General features: G+C 38.1%; 1 protein-coding gene across 2 annotated transcripts in view; it reads left to right on the plus strand.

The window, feature by feature from the left end:
* The window catches only part of LOC148063355 (glypican-5-like), a 137,795-nt gene that overhangs the window by 33,434 nt on the left and 80,826 nt on the right, over positions 1-23,535 (plus strand). For both annotated transcript variants that reach the window (XM_087811866.1, XM_087811865.1), the window contains exon 3: positions 4,265-4,968. In XM_087811866.1, coding sequence (XP_087667992.1) covers positions 4,265-4,968 — 704 coding nt within the window. The remainder of the gene's footprint in view (positions 1-4,264; positions 4,969-23,535) is intronic.

Raw genomic sequence — 23,535 nt, forward strand, 5'->3', positions numbered from 1 at the left:
GTCGTATCATGATCGCATGCTTCGGGGAATGCTCTTTTTTTTTTACCGGAGTTAGTGTGTGGTCAGCTGATACACAGCAATCCGTCTGTCACCCAAAAGTGTTGAATTTCTGCGACCCCAGAATAAGACATCGGCCCTTTTATTTGTTATAAATGCTCAGACGTGCAGGCATCTCTCACAAGACTGAATTGGACTGAAAGTTTAGACTTAAATCAAGACGCCGTGGGCTCCTATTTTGACTTCAGAGACAACTTCTCCATGGTGACAACTTAACTTCCATCATGCCAGAAAAACACTGAGTTGCCAGGCAGAATGTAAAGTGGAAATAACTTCTTATGATGTAAAACTCTGAGCTCAGCGAGTGGCCTTGGCATCGTATAGCTGGAAAGGGATAGCCTAATTTCCAAACACTGGGCTGAAGCAGAACATTCTGTTACATTGCATGTCAGGGTGTCTGCTTTTAAATGTGATTAAGAAACCCGACTGTTACCCATCCCTTACCATTTGTGTCCTAAGGGGCTCATTTTAATTCCCTTTTGAGCAGTTAGACAGAAGTGAGATGTTATAAAAGTATGCTGTTCCCACCCAGTTCCCAGTACTGGTAATTGCGGAGAAGCCTCCAAAAGTGATATTGATTTATCATCGTTGGAAAACGTGGGAGTAAGTGGGACAACACTTGATAGAGAACAGATCAAATCCCGAATTGAATTAATCATGAGATCCTCTTTGTTTCCATGACAAATAGATGTGACTCTGCTCTCTAACACTTTTGTGCGGTGAAAAAAAAAATCATCTTTCCCGGGGGTCCCGAATGGTTCCAGATGTCACGGCTCCTTCACTGGATGAAGCTCACTTCTACAGTAGTCATTTCGTCTTGTCGGATGACACGAAATGACAGAAGAAAATATGTCTTTATTCTCTTGTAATATTCCTTATTTCCGACTGTGGGCCAATGCCTTGTCGACAAGTCTCGGAGAATGTCTTCAAGACCCGCTGACAGGCCTCAAATTGGCACTGTAATCCCGGAGGCTTAAAGTCTGGCAATCACCGCTTCATTTTGGGCAGTCGAAACAAAGTAACATCATTTTGCGGGGAAAATATGAATATGCCTTTGGTCTTGGCTCATAACTGAGCCTCAATGTGATACCGCGAGTCCAGTTCAAAGACAAATATGAGGCTTGGAATGCCGGGATGTGGAGTATAAAAGTTTGAAAGTATACTTTGCTTTGGCTTCAGTCAATCTGCAAAGTCTCGATACCAAATATGTTGCAAATGATAACGTGGCAGAGTTCCTTCTTTTGAATAATAAAGAGATAAGGTTTTAGTTTGTGCTTGACAAGAATAATTAAACAAAGCACTTAAATTCACGTCATCGTTCGAGAAGAGCATTTGTGAGTAAGAGCTTTGGTTCGACTGCATCACTGAAAACTCTGTTTCTGACTTATTTGTTACTGAATATATAGTATGATATACTCAATCATGAGCTTCATTCAACTGACAGGTTAATGACTGGTTATCACTTTAGATATCAACCAAAAACTACACCAACATTTCTTGTTAGTTTTGTTTGTTGATTCTAATAAAAGGTACCAACATAACTTGTTGTATTGAAGAAAAAGAATAATGTAACCAAGAAAAGAAGATGTATTTTCTGCCCCTTTAGCAAGATTTCCTCCTTTTTTTTTGCTCTTGACAAGCAATCCAGGAGTCATTCTTTATCCCACAACATCAAAATAATTTTATAATTTCTATGATAATTTTATCATAATAATAAACAATTTCATAGTTTTAATAAACGTTTTTTCTGGTATTAAAATCAGCATTTTCTTATAATGTACTTTTCCTTCATTTCATACAATGATTCATTATCAGTTAAGAATTGATGACTAACGATTGATATGAACAAGGGCAGGAAAAAAGAAGAAAATATTTTCAATATCCATTTAAAAGCTAATCTTTCACGGACATTAAAATAAAACATCCAGCATTTGGACCGTCAAACTTCTCATCCTTTACTTTTATTTCCCCCAAATGAGCAATAATCATGACGCCTGTTTCCTCTCACGCACTGTCGAGGTCGGAATTGATCATGACTGAACGTTACGTATTTGGGAGCTGCCGAAAATGACGGAGATGTTTGCGGGTCAATTACAAGTGAATTGTGCTTTTTACTGGTCAGTCGGGAGTCCTCGTGTGTTCGAGACAGCAGTCGTATTAGTGCAGCTGTTGAGCCTAACTGTTGTTATCCTTCTGTCTGTGAGCTTCTACAGGCCGACACATGCATATATATATATAAATATATAAACACAAGAATCACTATTTAATACAGAGGATACTGTTACCAGCTCTGTAAATGTGTGTGATAACATCAAGCAAATTGATTTTTTTATGAAGTAATTGCTATGCTACGTTCATAAAGGACATGGAGCCCTGCCAGGGCCATAAGAGGAGAGTGAGGGCCGGCCTCTACTCTCCATTTCTGTACAGTTGCTACCGCTCCTTCATGTCCTAGCATGCTTATAAGCTGACATCACTGGCCAGACAGAGTGCTGGGTCCATGGTATGGACATATGCAATCACTTGGTATATATAAAAAAAAATCCCCTCAAAACTTTCATCTTACGATGTCCAATATCGTAAAATAGGAGCTCCCTCTTTCAATCTAGCGTACGGAGAAAAACATTTAATCCATAAATCCTGCTGAGCTTTCAACTGTAAATAACTTAAAGTATTAGAGTGAGATGCTTTATCCTCCTGGCACCGGCACAGCACGGAGCAGGTAGATGGATTGATGGACTTAATGGACCACAGGTGCGTATTCTTTTGAATCCGCGGAAGAATTCTCAAACGATTTCTGATTTAACCACGTTTGACCCTCGTCCACTTGGCCGATGCACCGAAGGTGGGGCAGATGCTTAAAGAAGCTCAGAACAACCCAGGGAACAAAGACTTGAGATCATTTTTGATGATCTACACACTGATTTATGGTTTGAAGCGCGCTGTTATTCAGCTGCATTATGTGACGTGGGTCGAAGGATGAAAGAAAAGAGACCAATAAATGAGGCGGTGAAATGTGAGACTGGTATTAAGCTAGCCAAGAAGTCAAACGATACGTTATGACTTGTCACGTTGGTTCATGTCTTATACCTACAATTTAGTGTCTCCACCCAAAATAAAATATTACATAACAGCCGTTAGCTTTCAATCAGATTTTCTTTTATTAATATTGATATTTCTGGGAATTTTATTTTTAACACTTGCTCTCTGAGTCCAGACATATGTATTTTTACTAATAATTTACTAATTTAAAAATAAGTGTGTCTGAACTCGTAGAAAGAGGCGTTGTCTAAAAGAGAAAGTTCAAACCTCAATGGCTTTTTTTCAGGTGCACTTTCCTTTATAGATTTATAATTTAACTAATTCATTTTTTTTTCTCTACCAAGAAGTTATTGTGACGGTTGTCATGATGAACATGTTTCAATGAAACATGGAAATATTGATTATTTGGCAAATAGCAGGTATTTAAATATTTTTTCAATAACTTAATACTTTTGGAGGCTTGTATAGCTCATTCAAAGCACATCTTGTAGTAGTAGATTAGTCCCCTGGTGGATGTATGAACTTGTCTCATTGGCTATTTATTGGGTGAAAAAATACTTGTATACTGTATAACAGTTTTAAAAGAAAATTCCACTAAATCCTTTAATAAATCAGAAGGCCTTTAAAAATGTTGAATATTCACCAACAACACCTCTGACTGTCAACTGTATTTCTTTTACTGCGTCATTCTTCTTCTTCTTGCACAGTCCATGCAGTACTGATTGGAGGTCAGTACTTCATCAAGTATCGAGCGCAAACAATGTCCTTATTTTTTGGTCTGAATTATATTTATTTCTTACCAGCCAGTGAAGAAAAAGAGAGGAAAACAAATCTTATTTTATGTTTTTATTTTCAACTCTAATTTCTGTTGGTTGGTTAAAATTAAATGATTAAAATTGCTGAAATCCTTTTTACTGGAAAGGTTGTTGAAAATTCATGAGTCTGACGGGAATCAGCTTTTTTCTTGAATAGGAAAGAAAGAAACCAAAGCTCCAGTATGTATCCGTGGATTTCAATAAGATTAATTATACCTTCATTGTTGCGCTCCCCGGAGATGTGATTCATCTAGTGAGAATTTTAAAAATGGCATACGCCTTGTTTAATCAATAAAAGCATCTTGACAAGAAGCATGAATTTATTTTTCGTTTCTCTTTTTCTCCTCCAGATATGTTCCAGTACCTGCTGTCTTTCTCTCAAGGACACCTGAGTTCTCTGCTGGAGGGAAGCTACACGTCTCTCTCCCGACAAGCTTTGCCCAACGTCAACCAGCTTTTTTCCTCGCTCTCCCTCTATCTCCGCGGGGCCAACATCTCCGTGGAGGCCTCGGTCAACCAGTTTTTTAACAACTTGTTTCCGCTGGTCTACACCCGGCTGATCAACCCGGGCATCGAGGGCAACATGATGTCCCTCAGCCAGATGAGCGACTGTCTTCGCATGATCCGGCAGGACGTCAACCCCTTCGGGACTCACCCCGCCGTCATGGCGCAGGAGCTCGCCGGCGCCATGGCGGTGGGTCGGCAGCTGGGCCTGGCGCTGGACGAAGGCGTGGAGGTGATGAACGCCACGGAGAACGTCCTCCTGAGCAAAGAGTGCGTCAAGGGGCTGGTGAAGATGGTGTACTGCTCGCACTGCCGAGGCCTGACTCTGATCAAACCCTGCGTGGGCTACTGCCTCAACGTGATGCGGGGCTGCCTGGCCAGCGTGTCGGAGCTGGACCAGCCGTGGAGGAGGTACACCAGCCTCCTGGAGCAGCTCACGCACGCCATGGCGGGCCACCACAGCTTGGAGCTGGCGCTGCTGGGAGTCAGGGGCCACGTCAACGAAGCGTTGCTCTACGCACAGCTTCACGGTCCGCTCGTCACGGCCACGGTGAGTTCACCCTGGACAAACACGCATCAGCAAGTCAAATGGCACGACTCTTTTTTTTTTTTTTTGTTTGACTTTTCTTGTTGCAAACATATACCTTGGCAACGGTTTCATGTATTGATTGGAACAGTTTAACAGACGGGCTTGTGGTTAATGACCGACTTCTTTCCTACATCGCAACAAAGAGCCCGCACACTACATTAATGTTTGCATAGCGGCAAAATTATTCAGTGAAAATATTGTTTATACTGAAAAAAAAAACCCTCGTCCTGCGCATATAAAACGCAGACAGCACTGAGGTTACAGGAGTCGTTTTCCAAAAACGTCAAGGCAGCTAAACATCAGCATTGTAGTTAAGGTTGTGACTGGGGAGGAATACTAAAAATTCCTTATTGACTTAGTGGATAAAATGGGGATTGGGAGCACCTTCACACTGTGAGTGCTACCACATGCCTGATGTTATACGCACTCATAAATTGTATGTTTGAAACACGAAGACAGTTTCTTGAACCACCGCCAGGCAAGCTGCGGTTGAATCCAGAGTGAGGAGGTTAGACTTAAGCGAATTAAAATCAACGCCGGAGTCTTAGATTTTCGGGCCAAAACAAATGATTAAATATATAAAAAGTATCTTCTTCAGATTTCTACTGCAGTCGGTTAATCAGAAGTGAAGAATGGATGAAAAAGCATGGGGTGGAAAAAAAAGCATCTTTTAAAATAGTTTACAATTGACAAGCCTTGGTGATGAGAATATTTGACTCATGTGCATGAATCACTTTATAGACAACATAAACCACAACCTCAACATGCCCTTTATGGAGGAGGAGATAGTTCCTGATAATAATGTTTCACAGAAGGATCTTTTCTTAGGTTTTTCTCAAGAAAGTCTGTGAATTATAGACGGATTCTTTCAGGGTATTTTGGCAATAGCACTTTTTTTTTTCTCTCAAGATACACGATAACTTATCAGGCCGATGTGTTCTTAAAATAAACTTACATTAGAGCGGTTTGATCTTCTGTGAATATATATGGCATCCTGAATTGCCACCCTGGTTACCCTGCACAAACATCAAAGAAGACTTATAAGCTTTTGTTACAAAAATGAATAAAGCTAGACCTTTATTATCGCAGTACAAGATCTTGCATTACTAATAGAATACAAAAAGGATTATTAGACTTAGAAATACAGTAGACTTCCTTTTATTGTCATTGCATAGAAAAACACAACAGAGAAACCTGCAACAAAATGTCGCTAAAAAAACACAGCATTGAATTTGCTGTATAGAATTGGGATATAAAAGTAAATAACTATAATTATAAGTAAAGGTATATAATCGTAGGTGCGATAAAAGTAGTGCAGTTAAAGTACGACTTCAAGTGTAATGAAAATGACAGTAAACAATATTAACAATATAACAGAATACAAACGAGGAATATAAAAAGCTGTGTAACAAGAGTCGTTTAATTTGTATAACTTAATTCCAGGTGAGACGGCTTTGGACTTTTTCTTGTACGTTTATACAATACTCAGCTTTGCAAAACTAAGCAATAGAGAGTACTTTCTATACATCCTTGATTTTACATGTTTCAACATTTCAACTAATTGGATCTCGAAAAAGTAGGGGTGTAAGACAGATAAATATATATATGTATTTTTTCACCATTCTATATCAATATTCAAACGAACTCTATCAAATGTATTATTTATTTTATTTTTAATATTTGTATTTTTTTGCTTGCAAGTCATTTTCTGCTTTGGTTTATTTATATTTAATTAGATGTAAGTAAAATAACATTTACAATAAAAATGCAATTATTGATGACTTTTGTTCATTTTGGTGTTGCTGACTTTTGAGTTGATGACAGTTGAGGACGAGAGGATACTTTACAGTCGACTCCAGATTCTTTTAATGCTGATGTTTATGCATGTGTTGGCTTTAAGTTCAATTAATTCAACCAGAAGAGAGTGGAACAATCGCAAGATGTCACTAAAATGATTATGCAAGTTTGTTGAAATATATCTTGTGGCGTCATAAGCTTAGTATATATTATTGTTAGCTGAATATGTCGTATCGTGAGCTATATTAATACTGTTAAATCGTATTGTGAGCTCAATATATACTATCGAATCGTATCGAGAACTGAATAAATCGTAACCTGGACTATATATATATATACTCTATATATATACTCTATATATAGTGTTGAATCGAAAATCGAGCTAAATATGTCATGTTGAATGGTGACCTGAATAAATCATATCGACAGCTGAATATATGGTATTGTGAGCTATAGATGTAGTGTTAGTTGTATTGTGAGCTGAATATATTGTATTGAATTATATTGGGAGCTGATTATATTGTATCGTATCGTATTGTGAGCTGAATATGTTTTATCGTATCATATCGTATCGTATTGTGAGCTGAATATATCGGGAGCTGAATATATTGTATTGTATCGTATTGTATTTTGATCTGAATATATCATATCAAATCGTATTGGGAGGTTAGTGTAACAATGCAGCCCTACACTACTGCTATTTTTTTTAATCCTGATCACCAAAATCCAAATGCAAACACACAGCAAGCTGAACCTGACAATCTCTAGTTTTGCCGAAGAGGTCCACCAAAGTAACCAATTATAAAGCAGATTAGAGGTAAATTAAATTTACTTTTTACTATCAGTGACGTCAAAATTAATATTAGAAAATAATACAAGTGTTGCTCTAAACCTGATCACACTAACACAGTTGAATTGAAGTTGAATTTACGATAAGTGGGTAAAATGAACGTCCATAATACCATTATAGTCACTCATCATTCGTCCACTCTTGAAGGATGTTACAGACTTGTCTTCTTCGTCTCATGCTGTATTTTGATATTTTAATTCATGTTTTTATCACCTTGTCCCCCCACACAAAAGTTGTATATCCTCTAGCATTTGAGCCAAACTTTCCCTCGCACCCATTAACTTGCCTTGTGTATCCATAGTGATACCTGAAGATGTGGAAAAAATGTCCCTGCCTAAAACTTCCAACCACTGTTCGGTTGCATTTTAATCAAGTCTCCTCTCCCGCATTTAAATATCTCCTTCAACTTGGCGCCAGGAAACAAACTGTCGACGCATTTCTTCATTGGCCTAAGACTCCTCATGTTGTAACTGAGCGTGATGTTTAGTGCTCTCGATTCATTCAAATGTCCAAGTGCGATATTCAGTGTCTGAATGAGTCACAGAAGAGTGTTGGCTGCACAGAACAGTGACACAAACCTAATTTGTATGTCGTGTGTGAGTGATTGTGCGCATGTTGGACTGTTTAGAATTCATGGCGTGGCAGGAGGGGACAAAGCAGAGATCCTCTTCCTGCAGGGAAACACAAGCATCCACTTGGAAAGTAAGAAAGTTGGTTCTAGAAGAAAGCGGACACTTTGCCGACCCTTATTTTCTCCCGTCTGCTATACGTTTCAACCGTCCGTCACACACCTACACACGCATATAAAAGTGTTACCAATAACCCCTGGCCTTTTTCAATTGCGGTGTAGTTTTATGAAGCCTCTGTGGCCTGTCAGGGAAAACTGTAAAGCATTCAATGAACAAGTGCAACTACTGTTTCAGTGTGGACTCTTTGACCTACTGTATATGCTTCTGTGAGATTCTACTGCCGACCAGGGACCGTCTTCACGGTAATGTCAGTTCGATACACTATAGCATGAGAATGACGTCATCACGATCCCCTTTGTTGGAGTACAAACAACCGAGTAGAGTAGAGCAGATGATCTAATCTAATTTCTTGATTTAACTCCTTGTAGACTTTTCCGGTTTTGCTTAATACCTGTCATGAAAGGTTTTTTTTTTGTTAGGCCATAATCCATTGCCTGGTCCCCAAACACTGGGCCTTGGCCTGGTATCAATCTTCATCAATCTGAAGCAAAATAATCAATATTATGTCTTTTGTATTATTGCTGTCTGAGGGGTACTTTAACTTTCTTGAATCCGAAATGAGCCTTTTCGCTAGCAAAAAATGAGTATAACACACATTTTATGAGACCATCTTGTTGCAGAGAAACCAGTCCGGAGCTCCCCCAATTTCAGCGTTGTGGTGAGATGTATTTTTCATGCACTCAATGTTGTTTTTTTGTCTGACCAGTTGTTTAGTTTTCTTTTTTTTATGTGAAGGCTGGTTCATAAAAAATAATGCCCATAAGAAAAGGCTACGTCATGGTCTTCTCAATTCAATGTAACTTACCTGGACCTCATAGTGTGAAGTTATGAGGAAAAAATTCAGGAATAGTCAATAACTAAAAAAAAAAATAATAAAAGGAAAATCTCAAGATTGATATACAATTATTTTACCAGTTGATTGACAAAGAATGTACATTATCTCTTCTCTTTACACACAGAACCAATGAAAAGGGGAATTTTGAAAGCTTGAGCTTTTCATCATTAAACTTAAGACATAAATGCAGGTGAAAATTATCTTTAAATCTCTATTTAATTTTACACGCTTAACTTCACCTGATGCACAGATGCAGTACCTTCCGGGCTCATTCAAAGTTTTTGACTGATCTTTATTTTTAAAGTAATGATGGCCACTCATTTCTCTTTCCATTCAATGAATTATAAGGTTGTCCAATAGGGCTGTTTCAATAAAACACAACTGATGGTCCCAAACCCATTAATAGGGCAAAAAAGACTCACATGTGATGTAAAAACCACTTCAGGTGGATATATTTTAAAAGTCCTCGAATAAATTCCAAAAGTATAGCGCAGTCATCAGAGAAAAATTTGGCAACTTTGGCGGAACTAGAATATAAATGTTATGCCTTCAGTGATAATCTATCATGTAAACAGTCCTGAAAAGAAAGAAAAAGCATTTAACGAGAATCTATGTCCAAACTTTTTGTCCTGTACTGAATGTTAACTTGAACACAAAAACCATCACGACCATCCATGACTATATTTGGCCCTTGATGAGCAGAACCAGTTATAGTTCATCAACTTCCACATACTACTGTGAGCCTGCAGTTCAGAGGAATCTAAACTATTATTTTGACAAGTCTTAATACGTTTAATGGGCCTTGCCTGATGAGAAACGGTGTTCTATATGACGCTATATATATACCATGTGAGTCAAGTATGTACCTGCACCTTTGATTTATTACGTTTAAATTATAGCTCAGATCTTTATAGCTTAAATCTTTGTTTAATGATGGTTGGTTCAGGACTATTCTTATGGGTCATCCACTGGTTACTATAGTATTTTTCTGTGTTTTGGTGATGCAATTGGTTAGCCATCTTTCCGTGACTGACTAAAGCTTCAGTACCATCAGAGCCCCATTTGTCTTCAAGTTGTTATCAATGTGGTTTTGCACTCTGGGTCCAGCCCCTCCTCTGGCCCCCCCGGCTTTCCACCTCCACGTGCTTGTACCTAATGTTATTGTACGTCATGGGCTGGGACTCAGGTCACCAAACCAACATGGGCTTATATACACACACGCTCCGTTTGCAGGTATCAGGTTCTGCAATGTCCTATAAGGAGCGTAGATGTGCGGTTCCTCCCAGAGTGACAATACTGTGGAGCGGCTCTGAAAGGCTGTTATTGATAGCTATGTGGGCTGGCGGCAGGAGAGATTTATTTTTTGACACATTCCTCGACATACTTACTTGGACTTGGTTTGTAAGAAAGTGGTTATGGATATTTAGGGAGGTCTATCGGGCTGGATTTTATTAGCAGGACACAATTAAGCATTCAAATGATGAGCAGGAATCTCATGATCATTCTAGGACAGTCAGTTTCCCCCCCTCCCAAAAAAAATGGCAATCCATTGATTTTATTTTGACCTCAATATTGCATCACATTCCTGAGGAAATGTGTTGAACAAGTGTCAAGGAATGTGACTTATTGCAAGCTTTGTTTGGCAGCTGAAAAAGGAGCGGTGATCCACATTAGAGGCGTCGAGCGAAGGTTTGGTTTTACCTCAGCTTTTCATTACGGTCTTTATAGAGGAACGATAATAGCCTTTAGATAATGGAAACACACTCTCGTGGCTTCACTGGAGCGCTTCCATTCACCAATGCCGGCAACTTAATAAACTTCTGAGGCTTTTAACACCATTTTAATTTTTGGAGTTTTCAGTGTTACTGGAAAATCATTATAAGTTGATTTCACGAAATGCAAAACAGAAACATTAAATGTAGTAAACCCTTGTTTTATCTCTGGGTCAAGGCGACCCAAATGTAATTGTTTTACCCCTTGTGTTGCCTCTGGGTTCACCTTGAACTAAAAGAAACACAAGGGATAAAGATATGTAATTTGTTTTCCGGCCTTCGGGTCACCCTGACCCTGAGATAATACAAGGGTTAAAATAATAGCTGAGTTAGGTTTAATTGACTGGCGTAATTTGAAGTATAATTACACTTATTTTATTGCACCTATGAAAAAAATTGTTTGATATTTATACCGATTACATCATTCCAATCCCATTTGCTTCATTTTTTCCTTAACTCTTGTGTTGTCTTAGTGTCAAGGTGACCGGGTGGCTCAGTAACAAATGTGTTTTAGGTATCCCTTGTGTTGTCTCTGGTTCAAGGTGAACAACCTCCACCACTGAATATATATTTCTGGAATGCAGGGAGGTTGTTTACCTTGACCCAGAGAAACCCACGAGGGATACCTCAAATACATTTGTTTCGGGCCACTGGGTCACCTTGACCCAGAGATAACAACCAAAGTCAAATGTCTCCCTCCAAGATGCAGTAGGTCCGTCTGTAATTAAGATTAAGACTAAGAAGTAATAATAGTCTTCACTCGTCTTCACCCCTCCTTTGTTTATACAATGAGCCCTTTGGAGGTGGAGGCTTCCGGGATTAATGATGCGCAATGAAAAATTTAATCTACAGAAAACCACATTTCAGTTGGCGGGGTTTACGCACAATTTCTAATGTAAATATTTCAATAAAAAGAAAGTTTTGTACAAACAAACACATACTGATGATTACAATAGAGGTCCAAGATATATTTAAGAGAGACTTAAATAAACACATTAGTTGCCTTTTAAAACATTTCATCTTAAAAGAGCAATTTAAAGATATACAACACTACGATGTTGATTAAAAGACAATGATTTTACCTGCAGAAAATGGTATAAAGGTAGCAGTAAAATGAAAAAAATCTACCAATAAAGTGCAGACATTTGTTCAGAAGTGTATAATGACATCACCTACCTTTGTACTGTGATTCAGTGTAATCTTCACGAAGCAGAATTGCATTTCACAAAGAGAGTAATAATGGAATGGTGGTGCTACATCCTCAGCTCACTGTATATTCATATTGACCAAGTGTCTCAGACTCTTTACGGTCGGCCGTTTGTCTGAAATATGGCTTCGAGCAATTGCTTCACATGCATGCGACGATTTGAAGCAGCTCAGGTACTGAAACCGACATGTAAAAATGGCGAAGCTAATATTCTCTCACAGGGCTTCAGAATCAGATATTTGATATTTGATATTAAAAAATGAAACTATAGATATTGATCAATATTTTTAAGTCCTACAATAGGATGATTTGCTCAGCGAAGGCTCACAAGGTTCTGCACTGCAGATCTGGAGCGGCCGGTTACCACGTCTGTGTTCTGTGGCTGCTCCGTACACTTATATCATCTTTATAATCCCTGCACGCCTCTGGCACCAGCGCTCACCCTGACGCTGCTGCTGCTGCTGCTGCTGCTGCTGCTGTCCGTCTTACTCAGCAGTGCATTAGCTAATGATGGCCGGTGCAGCCTCTCCTCTCGCAACATGTTCCCTCTTTTCTCGTCATATTTCCTCAATAAGCAGCCGCCACATTTCTGAAGGACGTGGTAACGAAATGTATTGACACTGTAATGAATCCATGTGTCGATATGAACTCCGTGCGAGAAATAATGTCTCAAAGTAATCTCATGTTATTGATCCGAGCTGTGGGATATAATAGATGTGTAATTATATTCTCTCATGATCATTTCAATCCTTACGTTACAGCCCAATGTCGTTCGGTTCTTCCTCTCGCTTCCAATAGTTTAATTGTTGGGGAATTTTCTTGGCACTTGTGTTTTATTTTGTTAAATATGCAGTAATATTTAAGGAAGTATTATTGTTTGATGTATTTGTTTTTTGTTGTTGTTTATCATGTTATAGAATCTTTTAAATATTTTCATTAGCTAGAACTAGCATCAAGCTTCGCTACTTTTACTTTATTTTGAAACCAGTAAATGTAGCTACAAACAATAACAAAATAAAATGATGACTTACTTAAATACATATATATATATTTTTATTTTGAAACAAGCAACACAGAACTGATGAAGACAGTTCTAATAATGTCATCGATTTGTTGATAAAAAAGGACAATTGAAATTTGTTTTACTTTAACAATTCCAAACTTCACTGAGAAAGGTTCACTTTATTTTTTTATTTTTTTTTTGACAGCACATCCCTACATCCTGAAACACCGTCACAGTTGTGGCACATCCTGAACTGATGCTTTTGCTGCTTTGTGCTGGCGTTTTTGCAATACTTAGTATACTATTTTCCCAAGTACACTGCTCTTAAACTAATAATAATGTCTAGTGTAAGTAGATGTGCATGAATGCTCGTCCCTAGATGCAACACTAATAGACTCAGGGACTCATTCATTCCGTGCTATTAAGCTTTATTATTCTAAGTTTAGAGCAGGAGGTAAGTGAAAGTATGACGAATTGTATTCCATATTAATCTTTGTATCTTTTTCCTTTGTATCCTTTTCTTTGCGTTATTTCCTTTTGACTGATGTTTATTTATTTTTGATCTATTTTCTTTATACTAGTCCTTTGTTCTGCACTTTGGTCTTGTTCTTGTTTTCAGTTGATAATGCCTTCAAAACTTTTTTTAGGTTTTCAATTGAACGATTTGTAACAGTTTCAGAAAACTTTTATTGCCAAGGTTGTAAAGACAAAACAGGAATTTGTTGTGGTGGCTTTACCGAATATAAAAATGAAATAATACAAGTTAAATAAGATAATTAAAATAAAACTCAATGAATTAATTAAATTAAATTAAATAGAGACATTACCTTAAAATTATATGTAAATAAATAATTAATAACAAATAACAAATAAAATACATTACATTTAATTAAACCATATTCATTATCACACAGCTGACGTGTAGAAAGAGTTTTTTAACCGGGATCTTCTGGTCTGATTGATTAAGCGGTTGGAACATGGGGTGTCCTGGGTGATAGGGGTCAGCAGCCAATCACCTTCTCAGCAGAACGGATATTCCGCTGATCCACACGGTTATGGAGGAGGTGATAATGGACTCCACAATGGCAGTGTAAAACTGCACCAGCATGGTGATACTTAGTGATACCACACGTGAAAATGTATTTAACAAGTATATATAAAGTATGCACCACTGAAGATATTTGAACGTTTGACTTGGATTTTCACCGTCAAGGAATCTATCCGATGACATCGCTGACTGGCTTCACCATCAACAGTGATGAGTGCAGTTATCCTACTATTGCCACTGTTTAAATGAACTAGTAGTGATGGATTCAGTGAGACCAACACACTCTTTGTAGCCACACCTGTTGTTACGTCTGCACCTGTGTTGGTATTTTCCAGTCGTTTTCTGCCCCATTGCATTCTTTCAAAGAACTCAAGAATGCTTCCTTTCACACCGTTTCTTAAACATGGTGAACACGCGTCACATACTTGTCAGCAGGACTCTTGAAACGCCAACACTTGAATTACGGTGTTAATTGTCACAAGAATTCACGTGTAAAGACCAGCACTCAACACTGAAGTCATTCCAGGAGACAAACGAGGAGGGATTTCATCGAAAGTAAACACGTCTGACTTTGGTGTGAGAAACGTCGTGTTGACTTTACCTCAATTACCAGTGACATCATTTCGATGAGAGGGAAGCAAAACAAGCGGACGTTGAAATGGGCAGATGGACCGATATCTTGCTGTGGAGATTAAATAACCTCAGTTGTTACAAAGAAAGACCATGAAGAGAAAATAAATGATCAAGCGTGAGAGAATGTTTGTTCAAACGTTTGTCGTTGTCCAACATGACTCAGCAAAACAATGGATTAAAAACATTGACTCATTCGTCCTCGGCATTCCAATCCTTTACATGCTGAGCACATTCATGAGCCTCATTGGTTGTTTTCCTCCTCTTTTGCCTGATATCTCCAACATTCGTACGCCAACATGTCCACTATCTCTCCTCTTCCATTTATACCTGCCCCCCCCTCCCGACCCCCATATTATAGTTGGAAGTCCTCATGTATTTATTTACTTAAATTGTTCTTGACCTGAATTAAAACATTTACAGAAAACAACATTGAATAATGTAGTATTCAAATGCCTTGTCGTAGTTTACACTAAGTTATATGACATCACATATATTATTTTTAATAATAATTATAATAATAATAATAGGAGTGATAAAAGTTAAGAAAGTCAAACAAGGGAGCTAAAACGAGAGTTGTAGTGAATAAACCAGTTTAATAAAAAGTGTGTTTTTAGCCAAGTTTTAAAAATGGTGGTTTAATAAAAGGTGGATATTGAGATCTTCACTTAAAAAGCTAACTTGTTTCTGTCGTCCCACAAATATAATGATATTATAAATTCTTCCATTTCCACATTAAAATAACCATGAACTCCAAAATAACTAACATTTCCCAGATTAAAGTTGATCAACATCATTTTGTAGACAAAATAAATAAATCTCTCACATCCTATAACTAACTAAGACTAATTTCTGAATGACAGAGTTTAGATAATTTAGCTAGCAAGTTTAGCATTTAACCAAAAAATTCCTCACATTGCTGTTGAATTTTTTTTTTAATTAAATACTTTATCAGTATTTTTTTACAATCAGTTAAGTTGTAAAATCAGTTGTAAAATAGTGTATTGAAAAGGTTTGGACCCAATTCTTAAACTGTTGATTTGTATTAACGTTGACAACACTATAGAATTCACTGAAAATCGGATACAACAGTCCACGTATATGATGTGATCTCTTCTGAAAATGTTTTGATCTAGTTTACAGTATCATGCAACATTTTCTGCCATGAAACCCAAATAAATAAACAACCTCTCATGACACGGATTCATCTGCCTCTAAGGAAAGAAGCCAAAAGCTATAACACTGTTTGTCTAAATGCCTTATCTTATGCATATTTGAACAAAAAAAGATCTGCTCGCTGCTGGAATGAAAGTATTTATTAGGAAGTGATGTATTTTAAATGTGAGCGTTTTATTAAAAGCTCAAAACGGTTCAGGTTCAGCACAGCTCTCATGAATCACGGTAATGGAGGTGGACAGTTCTAATGTGGCTAATAATCAGAGTCATTCATCACCAGCGAAATACTTTATAGATCTGTCAATGCAACAGTTCGGGCTCCAATAAAACTATTGTTCACTTTGGAAGAGCTGGAATTTTAATAAATCAGTGGCTTAACAGACTGCATTCGCTCACTGACATTTAGTGCACGAGTGGGAAAAGAAGTACTCTCGGAAAAGTGGGCGAGCGCAGTTGTTGCATCCTGCACACCGCTGAGCTCTGGGGGTGAAAGGGGGCTGAGAAAGTTCCTTTAGCTTTACTCTGTAATCCCATGATAAATAAACTGGGAAGACAAGACCACCACTGGTATCTGTAAGCTTATACTCCCAGAGAGCAGGGATGGCCCTGGGCCGGGCTCGCTCCAGCTTTTTCAATGTCAGGATTTTTGCTTTACACTCTCTTGAGCCGGTGTGAGACATAGATAGACAAGCATGGATACAGTTGAAGCTAAACACATGCATGTGTACATTTGAGGTCCCTCTTTAGTTGTGTAATCCTGAAGAGAACCATTTAAAATATATATAACTTGTTTGAAAATCTTTTGGACGGTTGTTTGCTTTAGTTCTTCTGCTTATTTGTCTTCATTTGTTGCCTCAGGGTTCAAAAACAAATGAGTTCTCTAATGAAAATATATATTTTTGCAATAATATATATTGATATACAACTATAATACTATTTCATCCACTAAGGATTACATTTAACCTGCCAACAACATTAACATCATCTGAGATTCACCTAAGTAACTAAGGGTAAGAGTCTCAGATCGTATGGATTTCAATAGAATCAGAATCAAAATTATTTTTACTGATATTATAAGTTGAAGGTTCCACCTATTAGGAAATTGCTTACTGTACTGTACTGTATGTGCCAGGTTAAAAATAAATAATAAAAAATAACGCAGATAGATTATATCTTAGTTAGAAATGATCAGGGTTTTCACAATGCTGAAATTGTTAACCTAAGCAAAGATGAAAAATTTAAAGAAATAACATGCTTAAAGTCATAAGAAACATTTTTATTAATAGTGAAAACAAGACCACATCAATGCAAGTTACGAGCCAGACTAACAGTAAGAGGTGGTTAAATACAGTTGGGTTTATGATGAACAGCAGCTTTACTAACCTAATGGAATCCATTATGAAAGCCCAGGTGGTGGTTCTGGATGCCAATGGCGCCACCCAAAGTAGACAATGTAATATCATTACCATGGCAAAAAAGTGTCCTATCCAGATCTTTTCAACCCTTCTGTGGTCTCTGGGTCAAGGTGACCCTGTGGCCCAAAAAACAGTTGTATTTGAGATATCCCTTGTGTTGCCTCTGGGTTAAGTTTTATTGGGCCACCGGGTTCAATTCGACCCCAAGACAAAACAAAGGGTGAAGTTATTAGTTAGCTTTAATTTTGTCACCTTGTAGGGGCTTTGTTTTTGAGTGTGTGATTCAAACATAACTAATTTCAGTTTACTCTGCAGTCGTTTTACAGATTTGTTTCATGTTATTTTACATACAAGAATCTGTTTGGTGTCTTGGGTGTTGGCTGCCCTCCAGTCCTACTGTTTACACGATAATATATATCACAACTTGGTATATCTTAACTAGTAAATGACCAACAAAAGTAACAAAAAAGTTAAAGAAGTTAAAGAAAAACAATGTTTCGAGTGGCCGAGAAAACAGTCCTGAAATCAAGCCAATCTTATCATGATACTTAAATAATTCTCAAGTTGACAGAAACTAGAATCTAGTATCTGATTCTTATTTTACTACTAATACTGGACCATTTCCTTCGTCATACGGAGCATGTTCATGACCTAGCCGCTGAAATGTTGATCCTCCCTGGCTAAAGCAGTTGGAATCGTATGTCCTGGAGGAGATCAAATGTACTCCGGGTTCTATGACTTTCCCATACGGACATTGTGTCACAGCTTCTCCCCTGGTCATCAGTCTCTGTCCGAGAGCAATCACATAAGGAATGCTCCGCAAAATAGCTGAAATTGTAAAGGTATAACAAGGACCAACAGGTGGTCTGACGCGCCCACACACGCGCACACAGACACACACACACACACACTTATAAAGCAGAGCAAGTACTCGTGCTGTGCCCAATTGGGATTTCCATTCTCACGCCATCATCAGGTCAAAAGATAATTGATTCACGACCACGTTCTCATCCTCCCAGCCTGTCATCTGATTGGCCCTCAGGATGCAGTCATATGATCTGACCTACAAGGGCATGTGTGTCTCTTAATCCAGACCAAAACAAGAGGTCTGTTTATTTTCCCTGCAGTGACCTAATGCTACATGTTTATTCAGGCAGATTCTAGTCGATGTCATTGTCTTTTAATCTCCCAAATTCACAGAGTTGTCTAGAATAAAATGAGTCTTTTTAAGTGTGGGAATGACTCACTTCTTATTTCTTGGCCTGTTGGACTGTAACTTACAGCTACAGCATACAGAGAAGCAGCTTATCCTTGAAGAGGAAGTGCTGACCGGCACTTTTCTGCAGAACTCATCTGCAGGTTCCCACTCACCGCGGCGTCTGTAGGAGTTAACAATCCTTCCTCCTCACCTGATCAGTATACCTTTCAAGTTCCCTTCCTACGACATATTTTCGTTGACCCGTGTGGTAAGATGAGCCTGATTATAGGAAAAATGACCACGCTAAAATCTTTCCTCGCCTCCTTAAAGCAATAGTTCAGCCATAATCCAATCTCACCTTATTTTCTACTCACCGTCATGTTGACTACTAGTTGGGATTTTTAGAATGATCCCTTCATTGATAGAGTTATAGGCAAAAATCCAAATACCTCCTTGGTGCTCGTCTGTAACGTCCACTTTGTATAAAAGCCTCAGCGAGAGGAATTGTCTGGAAAAAAGTCCAATTTTAAACTTGTTTGAAGCAAGAGTTTAAAGAAAAACAAGCGATACTGACAGGAAGTAGTAAATATAGGGAGCGCTTACACAGAGAAAACAGTTTGCTGTCTACCCTGCACCACTGAGCGTCATTCGCTTCATTCAAATTGACATACATTTTTGTCTATAACTGTAAAACGAAAAAAATAAATCCAACCCTTAGTCCAGTGATTCCCAACCTGTGAGAGGGTGGATGTAATTAAATATAAATAAATTAAATGTTACATATGCTGTGTTAGTGACTGTGCAGCTTCAAATATGTTTCTCTTTTTATTTCAGTCCTTTATGTTCAATCTTCAATAAAAAAAGTGCTCTGAGAACGCATTAGAATGCCTTCGTATTTACGGGGTCGGAGGTGGGCCGCAAAGGTTTTTTGAGACTTAAAAGTGGGCCCTGAGTTGGAAAAGGTTGGGGACCACTGCCTTAGTCGACATGAGGGTGAGAAGAAAATGAGTGAAGTTTGAATTTTCTGGTTGAAGTACCCTTTAAGATTCAATTATGGACAAAGAAAACTCTAAATGTATAAAAATAAATGTAAAAACCTATTAACCCCTCAAAAAACTATAAAGAAAGATAAATATTTTTAGCCATACAATTCCTAAAGTAACTCAAATTGTGGACATAATGCTTAGTAATATGTATTAATTATGGTATCACTTAGTATGTAAAGACACATTCTTTACATACTATATATAAATCTCATGTAAATTGGAAATAAACATATTTTCATGAGGGTCTTCTGCCCCCCTTTTGCCCCCTTTCCCTTGACCCCATGTTTAAAACGGTACTCCACTTGCCGTTGAATTTGTTTATTTGCACACACGCCAACACACATTGTAAAAATAACTTTATTGTCCAAACACACTTCCTGTATTTACTTACTTACTTGGGATCTCTGTTTATTTGATCATGAACTTTCGCAACAAACACTTAAACTATGTTTTTTTTTCTTCTCCTATTAAATTTCAATTTTATAAGGTTAAAAACACTGGCAGTATGTTGTGCCAACACAAAGTGAGGTAAATGAGCACATGTGAGAAGCATTTGTCCAAACACAGATATAGAAAACACACAGCTGCTATCTCTCCTCAGCACAATGTGATGTGTGAGTGGAATGTTAGCATGTACATGTGTGGCATTAGCATGTGTGGCAGCGCACCGCCCGACCACATGTGAGTGTGTTTTATGGGTCCAGTGGGGGTTAAGGTTAATGCAATAAAACAACCTTCCCCGTGCCGCGCGTCTGCCGTCGGACGATTTAAGAGCAGAAACGAAAAGAGAGTTAATGAAAGCGGTACATTAATGACGACTGCTCTTATGCTGCGTCGGCATTTTTTTTAATTTTTTTTTTTCAAAAAGGATTGATCCGTATGCCGAGCATGTTTAATGACTTATCTCCTTGGGCTGGCGAGGTGGAAATGTTTTTAGACGTCTGGCATGACACATTTTCTGAGCGGTAACACATTTTTCAGCTGCTTATCGTCAACACACCCGGCTGTTAACTGAGCACAAAGTGTTTTCCACCTCCCACCTTGTGTGCATTCCATTGTTTCGGTTATTCTCGATGCATCCGGCAGTGCATGTGTCCGTCTAATTATTGACTACAATTCAGAGTCGATTTTTTTTAGACCTTTTCTACGTGGTATTGCAACTTCAAACAAAGAATTTGAAACTTTCTGTTACATGCATGTAACAAGTGATGGACTGATGCAGCTTCATGAAACAGTGTCATGTTGTTTAGAGGTCAGTAGGTGGCGCCATCAGTTTAGAAATTATGTAATGTTTCATTAGAACAATTGTTCTAAACCAGACCTGGGACAAGTGCGGCCCTTTGACTATATTTATGTATTTTTTTTAAGTTAGTTGATGAAATGTTTTGAAAAAAACTCGATATATACAGGAACAAAATTGCATCTTATTTAGCTTGATAAATGTCATGGTCTAATGACGAATGTGCTTTTTTCTTTTAGGGATTTTCTCGTCTATTTTTTTGCTTGACGGCCCCTAACAACATTCACAGAATTTAATGTGGCCCTTGAAGAATTATAATTGCCCCCCCTCCCCCCCTGTTCTAAACAAAGGAAACATTTTTTGTCAGTACCTCGCGAATAGCGGACATGTGCAGGATATTAATTCTTTCCCTTTATATATCAGTACTGACGTCTCGATTATAAGATGTTTCTATTAACATTGAAAAATCGGAAAGAATGTGATTTTAAGTGTTACGGAATCTATCCAGGCTACTTAGTGAGTGGCTAAACTGTAGTCCACGGTCCATCTAATCATTTGACCAGCGGCAATATTCAGATTCTGATAATCTTTTACATTTAAACACCTCACTGATAACTAATCTTTCTATTTTAAATATCATGGTCACTGCTTCATTGTGTTCACTGTCATCCCTCTGAGCTGAACCAACCATGTACATTCATACAACTTGATTGAAAGACATCTTAGGTCTTCTTGGATACACCGTCGCCACATTGTGTTTCACATTGTGTTTCATATTGTGTTTCACATTGTGTTTCACATTGTGCTTGTATTTTCCAAAAGAGAATTTTCTGCAGAGAAAGTAGACAAAAGAAGGATCATCAGATAATGTTAATTTTATGAAAGAGTTTGAGATTATAATGCCGAGGTCATCCCTACAGATCAGATTAAGATGTGTTGGTAATACATAAGAAGCATAATGATATAAATATTGCATTATATTTTTGCAGTACCTTCTTTTTAATGTATTTAAACAACGTCTGTTTTGAATGAAAAGTCCATTTTATTATTTTAATGAATTACCTATTAAATATATAACTGTTTTGCTTGCAGGCCTAGTTTGCAATAGCAAAATGTCCGTTGAGGGAAGATAAGATTAAGACTGGGTGTCAATTGAAAAAAAAAAAACAATTTTTGGTACCGATACCTGTTCCCTAACTATACTTTTTTGATTATTTTTTTTAAGATCAATTCTGACTGTAAGAAAATTAAATCACACATAGTTCAAATATTAAATTACATTTTTATAGCACCGGAACACCACTCCAAGCTCTAACAAGTTACAATTTAATCTGATGTTCACTGCTGTCAGTTATAGGTTTTTCTTCAAAGAAATCCACACAATATCAAGTTTATCAAGTGTGGGTAGTGATGGTCTGACGAAGCTTCATGAAGCAGTGTCATTTTCACAGTCCACTAGATGGCGGTCTCTGCACTATTTTCCTTTTTTTTAACCACTGTTCTAATGAAACATCACATCTTTTCAAACTGATGGCGCCACCTACTGACCTCTAAACAACATGACACTGCTTCATGAAGCTTCATCAGGACATCACTATGTGTGTGTATCAAATTTTGACACCAAACGGCGAAGCCCGTTTCGATACTCTGTACTACAGAATCATTTCAGTCTGTGACTCAAAATAACCTCAGTTCGATTCCACAGATGACATTGGTTTCCCTAACATTAGTGTCAATGATAGTAAAATAAAGTATAAACAGTTTCTTGTCTTTATGCACCCTAGTATGGGTTACATGGAGACAGAAATAGTCGCACCCTCACTCACATCAAGGGACAATTTAGAGTGCACAAAGTATGCTGTACTGTATGTGTCAGTGGGAGGACACTGTAGTTGTCGAAGGAAATCGACCCAAGAACAATGTAAAAATGTACTTCGTTTTTTTTCCTGTTTAGATGGAGTCAGTTGTGTAACTGATATCCGAGCACGGCCAAGGATAAAGCCGCCGCCATCGAAATCACTTACTACAACTTGATACTTGTCTCTGTTGCACATCCTCACAAGGAAAACTTTAAAGACTTCACCAATAACATGGCCTCTTCATCAGATCCCTGCTGGTGTTGGATTCACTTCCACACCGGGATGACTCATCTCAGCAGACTAGAGCAGCACTCAGACATCGATCGCGATGGAGATTTACTTGGCTCAGATACATTATACTCCGGCTAATTGAGAGCCGCTAAATAACGTTACCTAGAGGCTTTTAAGCCAATGAAATGTGATTGATTTCGCCTCTCGGTTTGGAGAACCTGCCCCCTTTTTTTTTTTCATTCTCGCAAGCCCACTTTCTCCACCTCCCGGCTGCCGCCGCCGCTGCCGGCCGTAATAGCCTACCGCAGATACTTGCCAACTGTGAACACGTGCGTTCACTTCCATGAGGTAGTGGAATGTTCTGCATTCACAGTCGGCTCTGCTTGCAATAACTCACTCATCGCAACCTCACTTCTATCGTGTCGCTTTACCTCGCGGGGGCCGACCATTTTTTCCTACCAGATTTTCTCTT

This window comes from Callionymus lyra, chromosome 16 (assembly GCF_982586985.1).
Source record: "Callionymus lyra chromosome 16, fCalLyr1.hap1.1, whole genome shotgun sequence".
NCBI classification, from domain to species: domain Eukaryota; kingdom Metazoa; phylum Chordata; class Actinopteri; order Syngnathiformes; family Callionymidae; genus Callionymus; species Callionymus lyra.